Below are 24,128 nucleotides of genomic sequence, written 5' to 3' on the forward strand. Positions count from 1 at the left end.
CTTTATTCAAATGGTGCTTTCACAGCAGCTGGAGGTGTAACGAAGCGCTTTACACAAAATATCAAATAGATAATGATAACATAAATAACCAAAAGCTTATTCTCCAATGAAAATACAATATACCATTGCTCCTTTCACACTGGTTATTATTAGTAGAAGTATAACTACCATTAGTGATGTAAGTGTTTTAAAATTATTATTATTATCATTATTATTATTGGACTGGTGGCGCAAAAGGTCTTGCACATCCGGGTCCTCCCACGTTTCCGTAGCCTGTTAGCAGCTAACGGCTAGCAGCTAGCTTCCTTCCTTCCTCCCTTTCCCTCCGCCCCGCTCGCCGCTTGTGGGAGTGGGGGCAGAGAAACGGGCTGTCTGCAGCTCGGCTAGTCGCCTCTCACTCGAACATCGTCAGTGCGCAGCGCGTAAATGCCGCATTGACGCTGGGCCACGACGTGGAGGTAGTTTCCAGTCGACGCCTTTCGGCGACATCTCCCGCAACCCGCGAGATGGACACGGAACGGCGGCGTTGAAAAGTGTGCGTTCGTCAAGCTAACCAGTTAGCTCACTGGCTTGCTAAGCCCTCCCCAACGCTCGGCTAACTATTTGACGGAACCTCGGCTCGGTGCGGCGCGCGTGCCCCTCGCCGCATCCTCCAACACCACCAAAGAAAATGAAGAAGTTCAACATTCGTAAGGTTTTGGACGGGTTAACGGCGGCCTCTTCGTCGTCGTCGGCCTCGCAGACTGGGGCCGGCAAGGAGAATGACGGCGTCCCGGAGAGTCTGCAGTCGGAGCATTTCCAGCTTTGCAAGGTGCTGTATTTCTCTCCTCTTCCCGGAGTGACAGCTCGTCGCGTCCGAGTTGGGGCATTTGGACTCTTAAAAGAACTTGAGGCTCAAACGGACGTTCGCGGTGGATTTGTGTGTGATGGCTGGCTGCCAAAGAGCTTATTTGCGCCGCACTGACTTGTCGCCCCCGGCTCACTTATTCAATCGCGGCTAGCCTGCCGGACTCGTCCGCTCGCTTAGCCGGGCTGTGGTGCTTCACGTTCCCGTGGTTGAAAGTCGACTTGACGCTACACTGTGGTGAGGTCTTGGGGGCAGAAACAATAATGCACTAATCTATTCACATCACCTCATGGCACCGAATTATTTATGATCATGACTATTATTATTTTATTGGGGAATTATTAATTAATTGGCCTTTAAGTGCAGGCGTTTACCATGTATGCCTCACAGTTCTGAGGCTCAGGATTCTGGTGACTTGACAATTTTAAAATCTGCCCAATATGAATTCCTTTTGTGGGTTTAGTAGTGCATTATGAGTCAGTACCAGGGGTCCTTGGTTTACAATGGTTCACTTTCTGAGGTGGTGTCATAACACAGTGTCGTGGTTAACACACGTGACCTCACCGTTCTGATTCAGTGTTGTGATCAATGAAGTATCTAAAAGGCATGGGGCCTCATGTACAAGGATATGTACGCACCGAAATGTGGCATGCATACTTGTGCACACTCACATTCACATTTTTCAAGAGTGAAATGACTGTGGGAATGTGTGGTTTCAAGAGTGAAATGACCGTGGGAATTGTGCGGTGTGCCAGGGCAACTACTTGGATAGCATGTTTTTCTTGCTTGAGAGCCGTTGGAGAGTCGTAGAGATGAGATGATGCCGGGCAGTGGCATTCAAAGCATGGTTTCACTGCCCCCAATAACTTTTTTTCGTCCACCGAACTCAGGCATCGAATTTAAGCAACCACCGCGTCTCCGCTTTGGGACTGCAGAGCGCTGAACTAAAATTTGGGCCGCTGTGGCACCTTATGAGAAGGTGTTGTCTCCAAGGGACTGCATAGCGGAAATATTTCATTTACCATCGTCTCCAGTTCACATTTTGTGAAGTTCTTCTTTTTCATTGTTGAATGATCTCTTGGTTATCTGATCATGCAGAGTGATTATTCCCACCAGCAGCCACTGTTTATACAAATTAGCATATTTATGTAACGGCGTGGAGAAGGGAGGAGTCTTCTAACCTTTCTCCATTGATTGAGATGAATGACAGGAAACGTGCTTGGCTTCATGCCTGCGCCGTGTTTCGTGCATCAGAAAACATGCGTCAAGCCTTCAGGCAGTCATTACCAGCACAAGGTGTTCAAATTTAATTTAACTAAATTGTCCAATTTTGAGCCTCTGAAATGAAGACGTGTTGAAAAGCAATTCCTTTAGTTCCTCAGAATTTTATGCTATTTTTTCGTTCACCCCACTGAATTTAAGCAGAAAGTCTGCACTTGAACTGCATCTGAATTGTTTTTTTTTAAATTGTTATTTTAAGGCCATATCGTCTGTCCCTTGGTTATGATCATATTTGTTATGCAGTAAATAACTGTGCTTGCTGGCTCTGATCAGAATTGTGCTTCATTTCTCTCCTAGACTGTGCGTCATGGTTTCCCGCATCAGCCATCTTCCATGGCCTTTGACCCCGTGCAGAAGATCTTGGCTGTCGGGACACTGACCGGAGCTTTGAGGCTGTATCCTTTTTTTTTTTTTTTTTTTAAACAACAAGACTCATGCATGGCAAGTGAGTCAGCAGTTTTTCTTCAAAGTGTCAAACATTTTCGGTTAACCACTAAGACATAGATCTTTCACGCAGAGAACCCTCAAAGTAGCTAGTTGCGTGCCATTTTAGTCAAGGATAAGACCTGTTAACTAGTGTTAAATCCTCCTTGTACGCAAAGTTGGTCCTTTTTAGCTCACGTTGGAAAAAAAAATGAGTTGTTTAGTTTGGAGCTGGTCTGCTGCTGTCATTTCAACGCATCTGCGCCCGCGTTCTCTGATTTTGAGACTGCGTTTCTAGCTTCCGTGCGGTCCTGATGCGCGAGGTGGAGCTGATGGAATTACTGTCGCTCAGGCAATTGGCCCATTTATCAAAAGACAAGTCGCATGGGTTGCTCCGCCGCTCGTTGCCCCCGGACCTCGGAAAATGCCATCCGTCACAGCTCAATGAGGTGCCGACAAGCAATAAATGGGGACTTTTACAAGATGTGTCCTCTGCCACATTTGTTTTATCTGCCTGTTAGAGCGGTTGCGCTACCCACTACTCGTTATCATACAGGCGGCCTTAAATGTTGACCTTTCATGGCAAGCAGACGTCAATTTCTAAGATGATTTGAACCAAGACATTTTTTTGAGAGATTTGAGGGGAAAAAAAGCCTAAAATGCTGCGGTTTTGCGGTGAGGCGCAAGGTGAATGTGTCAGTGGTTGACTGGTAAAACATTTCCTCCCTTCAAGGATTTCGCATGACGCATTTCAACATCAGCAGCTTTGCATGTGACAAACATCTCTGCAGGAAGGAACCTGATGTGTTAGGTTAAAAAAATGCTAACCATCAAATGGGGAGGGGCACTAGACAAGAGCAACAAAACGAAATGAGAAAGCAATAACAAGCACATGATTATCATGCGCAGGCAGCAGCACATGATAATCAATTGGCCAGGTCACTCTTGCAAGAAGATTTATTAATCAATTTTGCAGTATCTCTGTGTCAAAAAAGCCACCACTGTGGAGTCCTGAAAGAATCCAGCCTCAATTTGGATAATCTTTGATTGCGGGATGCTGTCAGAAAGTGCCCACAGATGTGGCAATATGCTGCCCTTTTTGTATAAAAGCCACTTTTGTTCAGGCAGTTTTTATTTTTTCCACCATCTCCGTGTGACAGGCTACTGTGGAGTCCTGAAAGAACCCCGCCTCGGTTGGTTTAATCTTTTGTTTGACCCCTGCGCCGAGTCCCATCGAGATGTTTGAAAAGGCGGGATGGCGACGCGGATGTGTCGCCGGGTTCCTTCAGGAGAGGCAGCTTGTTTGTCTGGAGCGTCTCCTCCTGCGCTGTTTGCAGAAGGTGTTTTTATTTTCTCTACTTTGCTGGCATCGAGTGAGTTCAGGTGTCCACGCTGCCTTCTCCTCCACCTCCTCCTTGCGATTTTCCTTTTCATCTCTGCATCCAAAGCAGGCAGGCAACAGCGAAACGGTCACGCGAGCAGATGGCTGTCGCCGGGGCCGAGCTGAACAAGAGTTATAGACCAAATCATGGCAGTAAACAAGACAGACCCCCTTGCCCCCCACACTCTTGCTCGTTTGATTTATAGCGCAATCGCTCAATGTGTTTGGATAGCGGGCACTTCTCTGGGCACCACTTGCTTCATGATCAAAGTGAGATGATATACTGCAGTGAAAGTTCTGCCCTCCCAATGATAATATTGCTCACTTTGCGATTGACACTACGGCTAAACTATTTTGAAAAATAATCAGTATTTTTTTTTAACCCCCTTCAGTATTGCAATTGAAATTTAACATGCGATTAATTTAAATTTTCAGAGCAGTACATTCATGTCGATTTTGCCACAAATGTGTCTAAAATGTTTGTGGAATTCACGAGAGTTAAAAGAAAAGAAAACAAAAAGTTGTCAATCTTTGCGGGTGTCCCCGCTCTGTCCATATGTGTTTTGACTTAACCGAGCCAACCCACAGCTTCGGCCGCGCGGGTGTGGAGTGTTATTGTCAACATGAAAGTGGAGCCGGTGTCATCCAGCTCCAGTTTCTCATCAACGAGGTTTGGATTTTTTTTTTTTTTAATACTTGTGTACTGATTCTGGTCAAATTTGACCTGTTTTCACATTAAAAATATCATAAATGTGCTTCTTTTACGCTGACATAATGTGTATTTTATTTATACATTTGTAATTTTTGCATGGGACAGTGGTTGCACTGCTTGTGTATGTGGCATATTGGCACAGGTTCCCATGGAAAGATGCAGCTCTTGTTGTTTGAAGGTTGCAGTTCCGTAGTTGAAAATTTGATGTAGCCCAATTATTTTGGGGGTTATTCTTGGCCTTGCAAAGAACAAACAGTGTGCATTCCTCTTGCCGGGCAAACCATGATGTCATGATGATTCCCGATGAAGCCCTCCTGTTGGTTTTGTTACCACCGTGCTCGCCCAATGCCCTCCTACGGCCGTCATGGGACGTAATGTGTCTCTTTATTTCCTCAGGGAGCGCTAGTGAGTGCCTTAGCTGATGACAGCATCCACCTGTGGAACCTGAGGCAAAAGATCCCTGCCATCCTGCATTCACTCAAATTCAACAGGGAGAGGTACAGTCAGACTTGTATGCGATGGTAACGCTACAGATACGCACAGGTCCCGTCCATCACTGCTCTATACATAGTCCGCTTCATTTGTGTGAACAGGAGCGAGGCCTTTGTAATTCAATCTTAGCATGTCACTCTTGCTTACAGTTCAACAATTGTGGGCAGTAACGGTGTCTCTTGTGTCCGCCCTTTTGTAATAAATCCTTTTTTTTTTTTTTACCCTGGCAATGGACCCAGAATACATTTTAGACCAAAGTTGAGTAACCACCAGGATACTTCATCAAGCAGATAGCACGACTTTGTCATGACTCAACTTGCTATTGTTGCTTTTTGCATTGGCTGAAGTAAGCACTATTGTGAGTTGCAAAGTTATGTACAGGGGTGCACTGAAAAAAAAATAAATGCGCAACAGATTGGAGTGTGTAGCTGTGCATTTGCATACCAAGCATTTTGGATTCTCGCCCTGGTATGTCCCCCGCTATAGCTAGATAGGAAACGCCAGTGGATGACTCTTGCAATTTTATTCACCGTAGCAATGACTCAAAGGTGTAACACTAACAATAAACACGTTTAAATGCTTTTGTTCAATGAAATAAAACAATCTGATGCTCCCCACTTGCCGACTATATGATGAAAAGTCGACGAAGCTAGCATGCGAACGTTTCGGAGCTAACATGCTAATCGGTTGCTTAAATACTATTTGCTAGCTCAATGTTAATTGCAAGTTATCTGAAATTCTAATTTAAGGAAACATCTTTAACGTGTCTCAGAGTGCAAATTCAGTCAACAAACCCCACAAATTATGACTGACTTTACATGTCACCTTGACTATTTACAATATACACTCGTGGAGGCTGTGCTTGACTAAGGACACGGAGCCGCAGTCAACCTTTCTTGAAAGACACTAAACAGAAGCGCCTAACGCAACAACATCCTGTTCGCGTTTCACAATAGGACGGAAGACTTTCAAAATAAAGCAACTCTAACAATAAATTTTAAAAAAAAATGAAGAAAATCAGTGAATGTACCGAATGGAATGACGTCATGAGCAGATTTGTGCCTTTCTCAGCGCAGTTGATCTTAGCTGCGTATGTGTGCGCTGCACAAGAAACTCTTCCTCCAACAGCAACAATCATGCGGCAGTTGACGGTGGCTACGAAGGGGGGTTATTCGTTATTTTGTGGATGTCTCGGTATCGCTGTGCACCTGCTCCGACAGCCAAAATGTGTCTTTGTGTGAAACCGGTCCGTGGTGCAAAATAGATTGGGGACTGCTTCCTGTGCCAAATCAGCTGATTGTAAAAAAAATAAATAAATCTTGAGCCTGATCCCAAGTTTGGTTACCACCAGCCTACTTTTGTAGTGATATTTGGGCCCTTTTCACCACAGGACATAAGTAACCGGAGAACTACGTCATTCTCGAATGTTTGTTAACATGATTCTTTCTGAGAGATGCATGGTTTGGAGTTTTCTGCGGTGCTATTTGGTACCGACTGGTAAAATGCAAAAGAAACACGTCATGGTCTTCATCTCGATGTCCTCCCGCAGAATCACGTACTGCCACCTGCCCTTCCAGAGCAAGTGGCTTTACATCGGCACGGAAAGAGGCAACATCCACATTGTCAACGTAGAATCCTTTACCCTCTCAGGCTACGTCATCATGTGGAATAAAGCCATCGAACTGTGAGTCCCCCTTTACCATCCATCCCCTCACCCAACTCCCTTGCTCTTCCCCCACCCCTCTGTTGAAGATATTTGAGCATAAATTGCAATGTGAATGCAAAACGAAGTGAAATAGGAGCCCCCCCCCAAAAAAAATCATATTCAACCCAATACAGAAGATGACAACTTTTAACTTCCTTTACTTGAAGTTGTCATTACAATTACAATTAGAAGCGTTGCTGTTTGACTTGTAAGTTGGTCTCATTTCAAAACAGGAAGTGATCAGTCTGTCGTAAAAACCTAAACATAAAAGTTCACAGTGTTTCGTTTTGACATCAAGTGTAAAATAAGTTAAATTAGGGGATTGTGAAACTACTCACCCTTTGAAGACATCTCTCAAGACTTAAAGGTAAGAGGGAAACATGCTGATAATTTCCCTAGTTATGCTTTTCGCTAAATGCTGCATACGTCAGCATCTACTTGGTAAATTAATTTGTGTACTCATTTGATATTTTATGACTTGCACTGCTCGTATTGCAGGGCAAAGCCAGAAATTATTCAGTCGGGCGGCCGGGCAACGACTCACTGAATGATGACCATAAGGCAAGTTCTCACATTGCCTGGGTTACACAGTGCACATGGCCGAGAAGTCATTGTTTATCATACCATCCACAGTCAGGGTATCTTGAAATAAAATGCTCCGATACTATATATCAAACTTTCCCAACACACTCGTAATACAAGAAAGAACAAAGTAAAAAGTAATATTTTGCTGAGTGTAATTTACTCGAGGATGCCTTTTTCTACCTATTACAGATTTTCACCGATCATAGGTTGTCTGGAATCCATCACCTGCGATTAAACAGGGTCACTCTGTTTACGCACTTGAAATGTATGATGTGTCACATTGTGATGATTACTGAGTGGAGTTGCTGTTGGACACCGCCCCCACCTTGCCCCCCCCCCCCCCCCCCTCCGCTGCTGCTGCTGCTGTATCGACTCAGCAGCAATGAGATCATTAGCCAGCCGAGCCAGATCACCGCACTCAGTCTGCGACACTTTTCTCTTAGGCCAGACGCACACTTCTTTCCGCTCTCTGTTTCCACGGTGATGCCGCCGTCTCTGCACTCTGTAATCTCTCCTGGACCCTCATGTGACCCTGTCCTCTCACTCTCTCTCCCCCTCTCCTTCCTTCCTATTTTCTACTCTGTGGCACGCTTCCTTCCCAAATGAGGCTTAAAAAAATTTAGTCTTGCTATTTTTTTTCTTCTCCCCTCACCAAGAGTAACAATACTAACTGTAGCATGTGAATACGAGGGTTTCTCGTCCAAACACTGTCACAGTAGCCCATTTTAATGTTGTGTTAGCTGCATGCTAATAGGTAGAATGCAACAGTGGCTAACCGTAGACACCTGTTTTTCTTTCCTCCCTTTTAACCTCCGCACAGATCCACCAAGACACACCCAGGGCCTGTAGTGCACATCAGTGATAACCCCATGGATGAAGGAAAGGTAACCCCTGCAATCAACTGACACGTAGCAAAGGCTGCAAATGATTCACAGTGTGGCCAAAACTCATGTTCGTCTTTGGGATTGGGTGCTTTTGGATGGAAATCAGACAATGCATGAGAAAGTCTCAAGGACTCGTGTCTGAAAGTGAACAGGAAGTTTGCCGATTAGTGTGAAGCATTCATTTGGAGGGGAATCCCAGGGCTCATACGAACGAGAGAAGCATTGTGATGAACTCCGAAAAGGGAATTCGCCCAAATGAACCACAATCAGAAGAATTTGCCATTTAAAATGGGAATACAAGGGTCTGTTAATCTCTCGTCTTTTGTTACCGTCTCATGTCATTCTCCATTGAAGTTACAGTTTAAAACTCTCAATTTGGCCATACTATGAATACTTTTGGCCAAGTCTCACTGACATTTCTGGACCACAAACTGCCCTTTAAAATGACAACAGATGACAACAAAGCATGACCTGCTATTATGTAGTTTTAGAATGCAAACAACTGCCTGTGCCCAACTGAATGGACACGAGTGGTGTGACGCAATTTGTCTATGTGTGTGTGTGTGTGTGTGTGTGTGTGTGTGTGTGTGTGTGTGTTCTTGTCACCAAAGCTCCTCATTGGATTTGAGTGCGGTGTGGTGGTGTTGTGGGACCTGAAGTCGAAAAAAGCTGACTACCGCTACAATTATGATGAGGTAAGCCCTTGTTGTTATGTTCCTCAACTTCCGCCTCGGAGGTGTTGCCCAATGCCTCCGCAAAACCAGAAATACAAGATGGCACTTGTGATTAACGCATGATGAAGATTGTTTCCGTCAATAGTTATTTAATTAAAAAAAATAAAATAAATTCTCACTTTAAGTGACATTAATTTAACAGACCTGCATTAAATGATGAATGCATCTAGTAGAGCTGCGAAACAAAATTATGAAATGTAAACACCCTATGTGCTCCTTGTTAAAAATATACCGAAATGCACACGGTCGGTCACACATGAACCATAGGTCACAGAAAGCACACTGTGGCTTTTAATTTCGAGTTATTAACATTGCGATCTACCTCATCACTCCTTGCTCCTTGTTGTCAAAGAGCACAAATGCGTGATACTGGCCACAGTAGATCCAAATGAAAGATTTTGTTAATTATTATTATTTTTTTAACAAAAAGAGTTTGTCAACTTAGTTTGTCTGATCGAAGACGATCCCACTGTGTGCTATTTACGCTTTGGTGGTTTCCAGGCCATCCACTCGGTAGCATGGCACCACGAGGGCAAACAGTTCCTCTGCAGCCACTCGGACGGCACCCTGACCACTTGGAACATACGAACTCCCGCCAAGCCGACACAGATCATAACGCCGCATGGTCTGAACGCACACACACAATTATATTGCATAAATACACACTGATGCCAAACACTGACTTAATTCCCACACCATTTGACACCAGGAAAGCAGCCCAAGGATGGCAAGAAGCCAGAGCCATGCAAGCCAATACTGAAGGTGGAGTACAAAACCACGCGGGCTGGGTAAGTGCCACTAACAGGCCCATCCTGTCTTACCCACAAGCAGACTTCAACATCCTGTCTCGAAAGAAGCCTTTCCTGTTATTCTGTCACAACAGCTCGTGCGTGTCAACCAGGGTTCTAATAGTTTTGGGGTTTTCATTATAGTGAGATTTTTCATTTGTTTTGATTTTTTTTTAAATTTTTCGTTGTTTTTAATTCAGTTAGGTTTTTTTTTGCAGATTAAACATTTTATTTTGAAACTGCTTTGTTTTAATTTCGTTTATTAGTCGTAGCTTTTTTTTTTAAGCATATAAAGTGTTTACCCAGTGCAAGACGTGGGGAAAAAGGTCACTCAATATTCTGCAATAATGTAAACTACAAATTTCAAAAGACGGTGTCTATACGTCCTTTCTGCACAGGCATCCAGGAATACTAAAATAGCATTTAAAATGAACCCCGAACCTGATGTATGATATTAATTGGCTATGATGAAAACGAAGGACATGTTCACTAAAATTATAGTTAGTTTTATGACCCTAAGATGTCGTTTCAGTTTGAGTCATTTAATTTCATTAATGAAATGGTTTTTTTTTTCCAATTTTGATCTAAAAATCATGAATAATAAAATCCCTTGTCTGTTCAATGTACTGAAAACACCTAAAAACGCCTCCCTCAAGGGAAAGAAAGGCAGCTTCATTTATATGGCACATTTCACACACAAGGTAACTCACTGGCGCTTTCCATGATTCAAATATACATTTTAAAACGAAGTACAGAAATAAAACTGCTTATTAAAATTGCTAAGAAAAACGCACAACTCAATTCAATCAACGCCTCCCTCAAACAAATCATCAACTCAAGACAAATAAATGCCCCTCGTAAGCAATCGTCAACTTAAGACAACCTAAAAGAGGTTTTAATCTCCTTCCGAACACCTAGAGACCCATTTATGGTTCTGTCCGGCGGTCTCTCCTACGACACGGTGGGTCGGAGAGCCTGTCTGACGGTGATGCACGGGAAGAGCACCGCCGTCCTGGAAATGGACTTTCCTATCGTGGATTTCCTCACACTGTGCGAGACGCCGTATCCCAATGGTGAGCCTCCAGTCCCTGACCATGCATTTCTATCACTCCAATGGCCTACAGCGCGGTCAGTTCCATTTCCGCTTATTTCACCCTTGTTTTTGGTTTTTAGATTTTCAGGAGCCGTACGCCGTGGTAGTCCTCTTGGAGCGGGACTTAGTTGTCATCGACCTCGGACAGATTGGATACCCGATATTCGAGAGCCCTTATCCCCTAAGCATCCATGAGTCCCCAGTGACTTGCTGCGAGTACTTTGCCGACTGCCCGGCCGAACTTATTCCCGCACTTTACTCGGTGGGCAGCAGGCAGAAGAGGCAAGGGTACAGCAAGAAGGTGGGCCCTCAGTCTGGAGCGAGACTCCCCTTAATAGTGCATTCACTCATGATTTGTTTCCTGTGTCTAGGATTGGCCCATCAGCGGGGGAAACTGGGGCCAAGGCACGGAAAGTTACCCCGAGATCATCATCACTGGGTGAGTGATTCATGATAAATTGTCGATTTAAAAACATGAAGTTCTTCATTTATGTTTGTGCTTTCACTCCAAAAATAGACATGCCGATGGCTCCATCAAATTTTGGGATGCTTCCGCACGTAAGTGGACCAACGCCTCCCTCAAGCAGCCATCACTTCCAGATGCAGGTTTCAAACAACCATAAATTCCTCGCTCGAGGACACATCATTAACTCATTCACTCCCAAAGACGTTTTTAAACGTCTTTTCAGACTTGGTCCAGAATTGGCTGGTACTGAATGAGTTAAATGCCCCCTTCAAACCAAATATCATATAATAAGGCAAAAAAAAAAAAAAAGAAGCTCCCTCAAGCAATCCACAAATCAACAAACACCTCTCCTAAGCAGCCATCAACATCAGACAAATAAATGCTTCCCTCAAGCAATCGTCAACTTAAACACCTCTCTCAAATAATCATCAGGTTAAGGCGTCTGCCTTCATTAGGCACCTTTGAACGCCTCCCTCAAGCAATCATCAACTTAAGACGAATAAGCACCTCGCTCAGTCATTCCGGAAGTCTTACATCAAGCAATCGTTAAAATTAACAACCGTGAACTTAAAACGAATGAAAGTCTCCCTACAGCGGCCATTAATTTATAACAAATAAAACGCCTCCCTCGAGTGCATACGCCCGTTGTATTTTGTGATTGTTACCATGGCAACCTCTTCCCACCACAGTGATGCTCCAAGTGCTCTATAAGCTGAAGACAGCCAAGGTGTTCGAGAGGGCCCGCGGCAAGGAAGAGAAGGCGAACGCGGACATCGTGGACGAGGACCCCTTCGCCATCCAGACGCTGTGCTGGTGCCCCGAGAGCAGGATGCTGTGCGTGGCCGGCGTGTCGGCGCACGTCATCGTCTACCGCTTCAGCAAGCAGGAAGTCGCCACCGCCAACGTGCAGGTTAGCATTTGCGTATCGTGTAGTGTACTTTCATAAATTCATGATTTATATCTTTTTTCGGACTTGAATAGACGGCACACTTTCAAAACCTTTTCACGGTCATTCCACAAATGAGCACCTTTAACAGAGTCACATCTCTGCTTTATATTTTCTTCTTACCTTACAGCTCTTGGAAGTGCGCATGCAGTGCGAACTGAGCGACGTAGACTCGCCCGACGCTACCGGAGAGCAGACCCCCACGCAGGCGTCCTCGGTGCCCTCCAGTCCCCAGGACGGGGAGCCCCCCGCCACAGCCTCCACTCAACCCTCTGCCGGCGGAAACGGCAGCAATTCGTCGTCAGACGGACACCGAGACAACATACCCTGCCTGCAGTAGGGAGAATATATTGATTGGTATCATAAATGTTGATTTCAGTGCCGCTCTTTGTCTAACAGTTTACAATATACACATCATGATTACACGTCGCTGACTATCAGCTTCTGCTAATGTAGCAGTTTGCATTTTGTCAAACAGCTGGACTCAAATGCACGGCACCATCCACAGATCAAAATCATTGAGTCTTTTGTTCACTAAAAGCTGCCCGCCACTTAAATGCCGACTTTAAACTTGGAATGTTAAATGGCCTGTTGTGTTGTTTTGCATTCAGGGTGCGCAGCTCCCCTCTGAAGCAGTCTCCGGGCTACCAGGTGGAGCTGGTGATGCAGCTGGTGTGGGTGAGCGGGGAACCACCTCAGCAGATCACTAGTTTGGCCATAAACTCCTCATACGGACTGTGAGTATCCATCAAGTATCCACCGCATGCTTTTGATTTTCAAAATTACATCCACTACTGTCTTTTTAGGGTGGTGTTTGGTAACAGCAGTGGCCTGGCGGTGGTGGACTACCTCCAAAAAACGCTGCTGCTCAACTTGGGCACGTCGGAGCTGTACAGCCCGTCGGAGCCCAACCAGAGGCAGCCTTGCTCCCCGCGCAAAGCTCGCCAGCCCTCTGGAGGTCAGAAATCTTGTCACTCAGTCGCAACTTCAATTACTGTTAAAAAGCCATACGGACCTCCTTAAAACAGTAATCACGATGAACCACAGATTTCTGCGATATTGACAAGCAACTAGATACAGCCACAATATAGCAAAGCCACGGTTCGTGAAGCGCGATTCTCAGGGTAACACTATCACCATTGGCGCTGTGCGTCTCTGTTGTTGTGTGGTTTGTCGCAGCACGCCTATCTTCACCTGTGTCTTTGTGTGGTCTCTTTCTATATGATTTGGTTAAGACGTTCCCACGGCAGCGATGTCTTTCATGTCCAGAGTTTCTCTCATGTATTGTGAATCTGTGAAAAAGCTGCGCTCATCTCACTTCAGTAAGTCCAGACATCACTCGGGGATTCCTGCTCCCGTTTATGTAGCTATACAATAGACGTAGCACCCTGATCCCCTTTCGTAGCGCAACTCTAGTCACTCTGTAGTTGGTCAAAGTCATAAGGAAGAATACGGATGAATAGATTTTTGCATTGTTCATAATTGCCTTGTATCAAATAGCATAACTTTGAATAGAACCTCCGCCGAGCCGAATGCTGGACTCTACGACGTGATTTTATTTATTTTCAACAAAGATCGGTTCCAGTGAAGGCCTGCTCATTTACCGTTTTGCCTCTTCTTTTATTTTTTTGGAACCTATCCTCAGTTATTCACTCAAAAATTGAGCTGTCCGGTGTTATTGTGGTCAGGCCAAGGCGATAACAGTGTCGCTTTTGATGTCAACTGGTGGCATCTTGGTGCTAAGGCACGATGTAGAAATGAGTTGAGTTTCATTTAGACAAAAAAAAGAGGTGCTTTGCTACAGTCGTAAGGTACTTAAAAACCTGTCGCCGAATCTAGGATTTTTGCTATTCACGGCAGGGCTCTCTCCCTATCCCATGAAAATGCGGCAGCTCAATGCATACAGTATATACAGAGCAGCCAGAAGGATTCCCTCAATCGTTGTCATCACATAATTCTCTATTTGCCATCGCTGCTGCCCGTCTCTGCTGGTGGGGTGGAGATATATTTTATATATATGTGTAGCTATATATATATATATATATACTGTATATCTATGTATATATCTTTTAATATATGTATTGCTACAGAAGGATATGTAAGCCAAAGAAAAAGCATGATGTGTAACATGCTGCATTGATTATACCGTACTCTGTAGCAAGACACTTTCCTTCGTGAAAGTCAGTTGCACTTCCTGCTCTACAAGTCATCACATCAGGTTTGCTCAAGTCACATACGATGAGGGTTCAAATGTTGGTTACGTTTGACATCCTACCGCCACACTGGAACCTGCGTGCTCAATAACTAGCAAGCCAGCATAGCTCAACAGCACAAAACGATGGAGGTTGTCGGAGGGAACATTAGTCCTATTATTTTTTTCTCTGTTCCTCCTCCACAGCGCTGTGCGATTCCAATGATGGGCCTAACGCTGCAGAGGAGCGCTGCAAGTCTCCTAACTCAGGTGAGCCGGTGACTTCTGGTGATGGGCGCGGAGCGTCTGCTTGTGCGCCAAGTGTGTGCGTGCGTGCTCCTCTGCGTGCTTGTGGGCGTTTTTAACTGCTGTTCGTCGCATAGGGTCCAACTCGCCCTTCAATTCCGATGATGAGAGCAAGGCCAAGTTCATAAAGAAGGGTACTATACGGTGCTGTGTGTGCGTTATGCGTACGTCTGTGTGTCTTTGCATGCGTGTTTTATGTATTTCCGCGAATATCCTCTTGCCTGGTGCGCCGCCATGTGATATGTCTCTCTCCCTGTGAACTGTTTCCAGTGAAGTACAAAAGCAGACGCTTTTCCAAGACGGTTGCCAATGACTTTGGTACTGTATCAGTCACACGTATGTGCTCATGCGTGAGTGTGTTTTGCCTGTGTGTCTCTCTCTCCCTTGATTGACGGGCTGCTAACAGGCACTGTGCCGCTGTGACAATGACTGCAAAGGGTTGGAATCAAAAGGTGGTTTTTTTTCAGTACTAATTGTGCTTTTGGGGCGTTTGCTTTGTGACCACAACGACTCCTAATTGCATGATCTTTTTCTCTTTAAGGCTTCGGATTTTCTGTGCAGTTTAGCCCAATTTAATTCCATTAAAAAAAAATTAAATAGTGTTGTTGTTTTTTTTAAAATGGTTAAAACATGGAAAATGTGCTTAAAGCCTCAGAATGTATGTTCAACATTTAACTGAGCAGTAGTTACTGATTCCGGGGCTGTCGTAGTGCCGACACACTAACTGTTTGGCTTCCTCCTGATCCTTCTTCCTCCTCGCTATATTATTTGAAGCGAAATCAGCGTGTTTTCTGGCTCTTTTTCATGGCCTTTGATTGATTGTGAAAAGGGTGGTGATAAGACTGAAACTGGCAGCTCTTTTGTGATTTGACATGTTCACAATGTAACCAAAAACTACTGTCAATACCGCAGAACCTCTAACGTCCAAGACCAACACGTTGCTGGCCAACCTCTCGGTCGGTTTGTATTTTAGGACCATTTCCCACATTGGAAATAATTGAGTCCACATTGAAGTCATCTATTCCAGGACCAAACTGTCACCATCATAAAAATCAATTTCAGTTAAACTCCCCTGAATAACACGCGCTCGTGTATGATTCGACTCCCAAATCACTCTTAAAAAGCCGTTTTTCCTCCGTGCTTGTGTTATAATACGGTCCCCTGATTATTGTATCCTCTATTATCAAAGTGAATAATGGGAATAAATTAAGATTCAAATTATACCAATAAGGCGTAAATGCTTTTAGATCCAGGTTAATACCTATGCTGGTATCTCATACCTATGATGGTATTTTTAAAATTATGGTTTCAAAAAGCTTCCACTGTACGCATACTCAATCGCGCAACTATATCAGAAGATGTTTTTGGTTTTTTTTACAATCAGCTTCCTTTTTAATAAAGTAACTTCCTTCATGAGTTAGAGTAAAAAAATATTTTTTTTCAGTGGCAGTAAACAAACGGTCAGATTCCATAGACACGTTCACAGATCCATTCACGACAGTTGTCGTATGTCATATCACCACCTTTTAAAAAAAGACTTTGCCCTGAATCCGTTTTTTAATTTAACTATACAACTAAAATCTTCTTTCCTTCAAAAACATTGTATTTATTTACCGCGCCCCCAGTGTAACCTCTCAAAAGAGGTGTCTTGTGTTTGTGTTTCAGCTAGGATGTCGCGGAAAATTAGCTCGTCTAATGACCAAAAACCAAACCCGGGTAAGCCTGAGCTGGTAACAGTCTTTTTCTAGATTCCCCCCGACCCCTTCTTTACAAAGGTCTGGTTTGAAATTCAATCATTATAGCAATTTAAAGTGTTGTGTGTGTGCGCGGCGGGCAGCGTGGCGTTCCATGTCATCCAGGAAACGCTTTTACCACACCCACAGCGGCACGCCCACGTCAACCCGCAAGAGCGTGAAACTGGTCTTCCCCACAGCAAACTCAGACCACAACATGAGTGAGTTGCTCTGGCTGGCCGGCTGGGGGCGGCTTGGCAGGCTTCCAATTGCACACGGTGGCGCTAAAGCACTTGGGTTTGAAGGACGTTCAACTGCGCCTGAGTGATGCTGCTGCTGCTGCTGTTGTTGTCGTTGTTGTCGTTTTTTTTTATTTTTCTCCCCCAATTGGCTTGCTGGTGCTCTTCTATGACCGGTCCTGCAGGTTTCTTGTATTGTTTATTGTTGCCATGTGGGATTGCGACAAAGGAAGCCAATCAAGTTGGATGGCCAATGTAAAAGCTCAAAATGCGCTGTGCACTGGCCTGAGGATTGGGACGACACTGAAAAGGGGAAAAATACGATGAGAACTGAGTTTTTGTGGTTTTTGTTCAGTTGTACATATGATGAGATTAAATCATGATGTGTGATATTAGAACAGGTGGATTTTTCAAGTGTTAATGCAAACTATCTTAAAAAATGCTTTTTTTATTGTAAGATTAAGACTTAAAAAAATACTTTGTTGAAAAACATAGGTAGATTTTTAAAGCAGTTATTCTTGTTATATTACAGCTGTCTCAAACGTAGAACTCGCATTGTTATTCCGACTTAAAAAAAAAGTAAATGTAAAAATGACAATCATCCGATTTCATTTTTTCTCAAAATACAACTTTATTTTTTACGTTTATCGTGAAAAACACAAGTCTAGTGTAGTATACAACGGTCTCTTAATTTTGGAATGTTTCTTAATAGTTTTTAAGTGATTTATTCTCTTAAGAATAAGAATTTTCATAGGAAAAAAATATATTTTTCCTACCCCCCTCCCAAAAAAAATTCCTCTGACCTTTGCATCTCGAAAATTGGGCTTTAAAAAAAATACTTTTTGTTTTTAATGCATTTTTTTCTCTTTTTGGTGCCTCCTTAATACACTGGTAAAATGAAAAAAGCGGTTGTTTTGTCCTCTCTCGGGTCACTTTGGTTCAATCTTGAAGCCTTAAGGATTTTCTGTGCCGTCCTTTGTCCACATTGAACAGATGCCCCCCAAAAATGGCACGGTAAAAACAAGCGTTGAAAATCTGCCTAACTCAGTTCTCATACCAAAAAAGTGACCTAACATCCTGAAATAGCAGGCCCGACTCTAAAAGACGCCTTGTCTTTCTCCCTCCCCTTTTAATCCAGATTCTAAGGACGTCTCATTCAGCCGCTCACGCAGTTCCAGCATGACCAGCGTCGACCGGGAGTCCCGCGAGGCCGTGTGCGCCTTATGCTTCTGCGAGACCTTCCCCAAGAAGTCGTCGGAGGGCGCACCCAGCCCCTGCGTGCTGGTTGGCACCACCCAGGGCTCCGTCATGTTGGTGGCCCTCAGCCTGCCCCCCGGCGATGACCACAGGCTCATGCAGCCAGTCGGGATCTCCTCCTGTGGTAATCATGATGGAAATCTAATGGGATTTTAAATGCGAATGAATAATGACTTATTGTGGATTACATATGACAATTTGAAATTTTGGTTCAGAATTTAGCAAGCATCATGGAACTTGACAGCCTTGATTTGCTTTCACGGGCCACATAAAATGATGTGGCGGGTCAGATCTGGCCCCCGGGCCTTGCCTTTGACACCTGTGACTTATACTATTGGTCAGTCCTCGTGTGTGATTTTTACAAATGATTGACCAAGTGTTGATAATGACTCGCCCTCTGACAAAGCAACATTATTTGCCACACATACATACCCCCCCGTGCAGGGCTCCACAGTAACATTTTATTAGTCAGAGCACAAGTAGAAAATTTAGAGGTGCACATTGTAAGACCAAGTACGAACTAGTTACTCCACTGATTTTCACTCTATGGCTGATAAATGGGCTGAAGCGTAGAGCAGATGTTTATTAGCAACAAAAAATATTCAAGAATTGTAATTGAATAAAAAAAAAAAATCTGCAAATTTACTGGTCGCACAGGCGCGACTCGATGAAAAATGTTCTAGTACTGTTAAATTGTCATCACAAAATGCCGCCATTTTAAGGACAATCTGTAAACCTGGTTTGGATTCATTTATAGCTTGCTTCCTCTCAAATCGCAATGTTGAGGAAAAAGGAGCAAAATCCTTCAGCTCTCGTGGAAGACATTAAATATCTGAACATGGTACATGTAAAGTTGTTTCTATTTTCAATGTTACAAATATCCTACATTGGCATTTGAAGGCACAGTGGCCAGACTCAAAGGAGGCATCTTGACAATGGCCCTGCTGGACGCCGCCGGAGCTGTGCTGCCAGCCTCCTACGAGCCATGGTACGATCCCAACGCTTCCGACGAGGAGCAGGAGAAGGAGAAGAGCCGGTGGCGCCGGCCGGCATCGCCGCCTTCTTCGCAGGAGGGCCACGACTCGCAGTTCGCCGTCCTGTGCTCGGAGAAGCAGGCCAAGGTGTTGGCCATGCCGTCCCAGACGCGCGTCCACAAACACAGCATCACCGAGTCGTCCTTCGTGCTGAGGGCTGACGTTGTACAGATGGGCGGCGGCAATTGCATCGCCTGCTTTTGCGCCAACGGACACATCATGACTCTCAGGTAGTCTAAATGCTGTGGGATGTTGTCAAAAATACGTTTGCCCTCGGAGGTCCCAGTGGTGTCGTCACGATTTTCCGTGGCGTTTGCAGCTTGCCGAGTCTGCGGCCCCTCCTGGACGTCAACTACCTGCCGCTTACGGACATGCGGATAGCGCGGACATTCTGCTTCTCCAATCTGGGCCAGGCTTTGTACCTCACTTCCCCCACTGAGGTGCAGAGGATCACCTACAGCCAGGAGACCTGTGACAACCTGCAGGTATCGACCATTGGGGTCTTTAAAATGGCGTTGAGTCTGCAAGGGCCAGTAAGATACACTTTTTTTTTTTAAAGCATTTTTGCACTACGCTGCCCCTGAGAGGGGCACATACTGGTACATTGCACATTTACAGACGATTGTTGCATTCTATGTACAGTTGAAACCTGAAGTTCGTTTCGGCAGACCGCGGGGCATATTTTCAAAAAATTACGGTCTTTGTTTCTGTGTGCAGTTCAAACTGTTTGTTTAGGAGTAATGGCTTCTTCCTCGCAGAGTGGCTTTTCAGCCCGTATCGGTACTCGTTCCCCTTTTTGCCTATGCTGTTGCCTGTTGTATGTTAGCATCAAGCTTGTGAAGACGATGTAGTTGTGATAAATTCACATCACGTCAAATGGGGTGAGGGGGGGACCCTTTAAAAGTCTTGAAGTTAACTTTCCTTTAGCCTTACGAACCCTGGAGATGTAAGGAGTGAAACGAACATGTTGCGTCTCCTTGTAGGAGATGCTGAGTGAGTTGTTCACACCAGTGGAGACCCCGGAGGCTCCCAACAAAGGTTTCTTCAAAGGCCTCTTTGGTGGAGGAGCTCAGTCTCTGGATCGGGAAGATCTTTGTGAGTGCTTCAAATGACCCTGTTCATCAAAAATCAATATCGTTACCCTTCTTTATGCATTTGTGCTACATATTTTTTTCTTCTCTCTCAGTCGGCGAAACCGCATCGGGGAAGGCTTCCCGTAGCCTGGCCCAGCACATACCTGGCCCGGGCAACATGGAGGGCATGAAGGGCGCGGCGTCGGGCGTGGTGGGCGACCTGGCCCGCGCACGGGTAGCTCTCGACGAGCGAGGGCAGAAGCTGGGTGAGCTGGAGGAGAGAACAGCTGCCATGATGGCCAGCGCGGAGTCCTTCTCCAAGCACGCTCATGATGTATGCTCTACACTTCTGTTTTTTTTCCCCCTTTCAGTTAAAAATAACATGCACTATTGATTGACTTGCTTGAATTTTTTTTCTTTCCGCTGTTCCTCCTAACTTCCGCTTTGTTTTTTTTAAACCCTCAGATGATGCTAAAGTACAAAGATAAGAAGTGGTACCAGCTCTGATGATGGCAGGCAACACCATGATAGGGACTGGGGACTCTGGAATCTCACACACACACACACACGTTTTCTATTTTTTTGGGGGGGGGGGTGTCGGGGTCACTTTGCTGTGCATTGCCTCACTGGCCGAAGCACCGCGGCTGCAGACCTAGAAGTCTGATGATCTCGCTCCGTGACCTCCCCCCGCCCATCCTTTTAAGTGCAATCATCAAAGTTTGTTGGTGTCTTGCGGAAGGATTCAGTCTTTTGTCTTTTGTGTGAGGAAAAGGCCATTTTGAAGCACTTAGGAATATGAAGCAGGAGCTGATGAATCTCCAACCAAATAAGGGCTGGTAGTAGACTAGTTCATCATCTTTTAGAAAAAAACAAAACGTCACTTTCCTTTGATGAGCATTTTGATTATTTATCAGGACACACAAGAAGTTCTGTTACAGCATTCATCCGGACACAGGAGAAGTTTCTTTGACTATTCTTGACGCATTTATTTGATTATTTATCAGAACACACTCACACATGATGGTTCTTAGATTATTTATCAGTACACACAAGAGGTTTTTGAAATAATTTATCAGGCCACTGGAGAAGTTAACTTATTTATCAGGATACACATATTTGATGATCAGGGCTCGCGGGAAGTTTGCTCGATTGTTTATCATGACACATGGAAATTGTGTTATTTATCAGGACACACACAAAGTTTGTTAGGTAATTTAGGAAGAATTTTGTTCGCCGGGCATTACTTTGTATGAATTTTGAAAGAAGTGCACACTTTGAAGAAAGAGAGCATTTCGGAAGATGTTTACGCTCCTGCTGAGTAGTTTACATTGAAGCCTTTTTCACCTGGATATTCTGCAAAGTGACCGCATTGGCGATGGACACTTTTCATGTTTTTCAAGCTTTTCTTCCCAACCCCACCCATTATGTTGTGGGGGGGGGGGGGATTCTCTGACACATGACCCTCTTTTCCATTTTTACGCCTTATAATTCATGCCAAAAAAAGAGAAATCAATTAGAATTACAGTAAAATGAAATTATTATTCATTTCTTACCGCCATAATCAGTCATGCTGAAAATAAATCGTCGTCGACCACATCCTGTATTTAGTGTCCGAAGCTGGGAAAATTTTAGTCACATGTTTGGTGTTGGAAATTGGGGAAGATTCTCAGCAATGCTATGCCATTTTAGGAGATTTGGTGCTCTGTGTGACAAGCACAGGCAGATAAATGACTGGATCTTCTTGTACATCTTTAATGCCTCCCTTTTTTTCGGGCCCCTCTGTGTGAAAGAGGCTTCGATTAGATGGTATTCTGCTGCAGTCCATCTAAAAAATGTGTTTAAAAATGATGTGTGCAGGATGAAAAGAGGCTATGAAGTACACTGGAAACAACGGTATTCACTGTATTCACTGGGCTACTATGTGAGGAGAATGAGAGAATTTATATTTTAGCTACCATTCTCACTCTCCCGTGATGACTATTGGCGAGTTTTTTTCTTTTTGTGTGCGTGTGTGTGTGTGTGTCTGTCTGTCTGTCTTGTTTATTATGATTTTTTTTCGACCGATTGCTCCACTTTCGGTCATTCTCAGTTGGCGTCGTTTGTTATCATTTCTGCCTTTGCTAACGCGCCTATGCTAAGCTAGCCGGTTAGCCGCGTGTTTGCGAGCATACATATATTCAGGGATATGTGTATGTATGGACTCTATATTTGCTTTTTCTTGACGCTGCTGTTTGTGTACATCTTTTTTCTTTCATTTTTTTGTGCTTGTCGCTGCAAAATATTTGTAAATAACATAGTTGAAATTTGATGAGATATTGCGGCCGTCTTCTGTGCAACACCAAAGAGATTAATTGCATAACCGTGAGTATCTCCTCATTTGTTCGTCCATATTTTCGGTGTAATAAGTTGGGGGAAATTAGCGGAAAACATGACAATGCCGTTTGATTTTTTTTTTCACATAGTTGCTCACATCTCCACCCTTTTTTTCCACAATAACACATTACAAAATAGGAAAAAAAATACCAACATTCAAACGGCACACCCCCCACCCTTGGTGCAAAAGTCTCAGAAACACGACAATGCTGTTGTAATTTTTTTTTCTTCGCCAAATCAATCGCACCTAATAAGCAGGAAAAAGCGCACTGGAGCCGACTTTCTGGGTGTAGGAAGTTTGGGAAAATACTCTAATATGAAGATGCTGTTGGGTTGTTTGCCAAATTTCTGTCATTATTGGTCTTGGGTAAAATTTTCGGAAATACACCGACACTGTTTGTTTCTTCTGTAGGAATAGTGATGTTTAAAAAAATTGTCCACGTATTTGCCGTATGATTTATTTATTATTATTTTGCAGAGGTGGAAGAAGTTATGGAAATTTCTCGGCAACAACAAAAATGTTTAGATTTTTTTTGTCTGATTTTTGTATGTAAAAACTTATGAAAACAGCACTGCTTGAATTTTCTCCTTGACCAGCCCCGCCACCGCCAAATCATTCACACCCAAAACGGAAAGCGCATTTTCCAAAAGTGGAAAGCCACTGAGTAGTGACAAACACATGCCAAGCAGGAGACATGCAATGTGCAATGTGCGTTTTGCACTATTTTTTTCTACCTTGTTTTTGTGAGAGGACCAAAATAAGTCAGAACCTATCTATGCTCATCTCTGTCGATGTCATTTGCTTATTGTAATGATCAGTTTTGTTGATATATATACTGTATATCTATATATATAGATATACTGTATATATAAACGTGATCATGTTCCTTAGGACTACCTTTAAATGTCACTGTTTGGGATGGAATGGCTCAATTTTGAGCGTTTTTTTTGGGGGGGGGTACCCCCTTGTCACACACGTACGTCACCCCCCCCCCCCCCCCCCACACACACACACACACTTTTTGTGGCCTCTCCTTTTCAAGTGCGTCGCGGTTCCTCAAAGCAGGGATGGGCAACCCGTGGGCCAGAAACAAAAGTAATCTCATAATCTCGTCCTCCATTGACGCATGCATGACGTTAAGTGTTTACAAACGCGTATTATCTTGACATTTTTATTTACCCACAAGAAAGACATCAATGAGACGTTTACATTTGATGGCGTGTACGTGCGTGTGCGAGGTTTCCTGGCTTTTGCGTACGCACTGCTGCATAAAAGGCTTTTGCTTGGCTTTACAGCACTGTGCAAAGGGGGTGGGGGGCCCGAGTCTGAGCCCCCACTCGTCCATCCATCCATCATACATCCGATTGTCCGTCTCTGTATGTCTTCTGGGATGAATATATGTGGAGCTGCAGTATTTTCTCATTTTTGTACAGTTTTATTAAAGATGAATTTCCCATCGATGTCTCAAATCTGCTGCCACAAATAATTAGACTGTAGATTATATATATAATTGTGCAATGTAAAATAAATGTTTAAAAAAAATCAACTTCAGCTTGTGTCTGGATTATTATTCAAGAGAAAGAA

General features: G+C 44.1%; 1 protein-coding gene across 10 annotated transcripts; it reads left to right on the forward strand.

Annotated features, from left to right (window-relative positions):
• Positions 1-324: 324 nt before the first annotated feature.
• On the forward strand, positions 325-24,090 carry LOC147196540 (syntaxin-binding protein 5-like). 10 transcript variants are annotated; one of them, XM_086126975.1, is made up of 28 exons: positions 325-811; positions 2,426-2,523; positions 4,521-4,602; positions 5,041-5,141; positions 6,686-6,820; positions 8,247-8,310; positions 8,922-9,005; positions 9,546-9,669; positions 9,754-9,832; positions 10,751-10,905; positions 11,006-11,226; positions 11,297-11,364; positions 11,443-11,483; positions 12,081-12,301; positions 12,468-12,673; positions 12,949-13,074; positions 13,144-13,295; positions 14,736-14,798; positions 14,912-14,968; positions 15,105-15,170; positions 16,500-16,550; positions 16,672-16,788; positions 17,945-18,187; positions 18,964-19,327; positions 19,417-19,582; positions 20,081-20,192; positions 20,284-20,504; positions 20,636-24,090. In XM_086126975.1, the coding sequence occupies exons 1-28, from the start codon at positions 671-673 to the stop codon at positions 20,675-20,677; spliced, it is 3,600 nt and encodes a 1,199-aa protein (XP_085983101.1). In that variant the 5' UTR covers positions 325-670; the 3' UTR covers positions 20,678-24,090. The 10 variants fall into 10 exon arrangements, with proteins under 10 accessions (XP_085983101.1, XP_085983102.1, XP_085983106.1 ...); XM_086126976.1 differs by having other exon boundaries at positions 15,105-15,152; XM_086126980.1 differs by lacking the exon at positions 16,672-16,788.
• The last annotated feature ends 38 nt before the right edge of the window (positions 24,091-24,128 follow it).

The sequence above is a fragment of the Hippocampus guttulatus genome, chromosome 13, assembly GCF_054856545.1.
Source record: "Hippocampus guttulatus isolate MCC_2025c chromosome 13, RoL_Hgut_1.0, whole genome shotgun sequence".
NCBI classification, from domain to species: Eukaryota; Metazoa; Chordata; class Actinopteri; order Syngnathiformes; family Syngnathidae; genus Hippocampus; species Hippocampus guttulatus.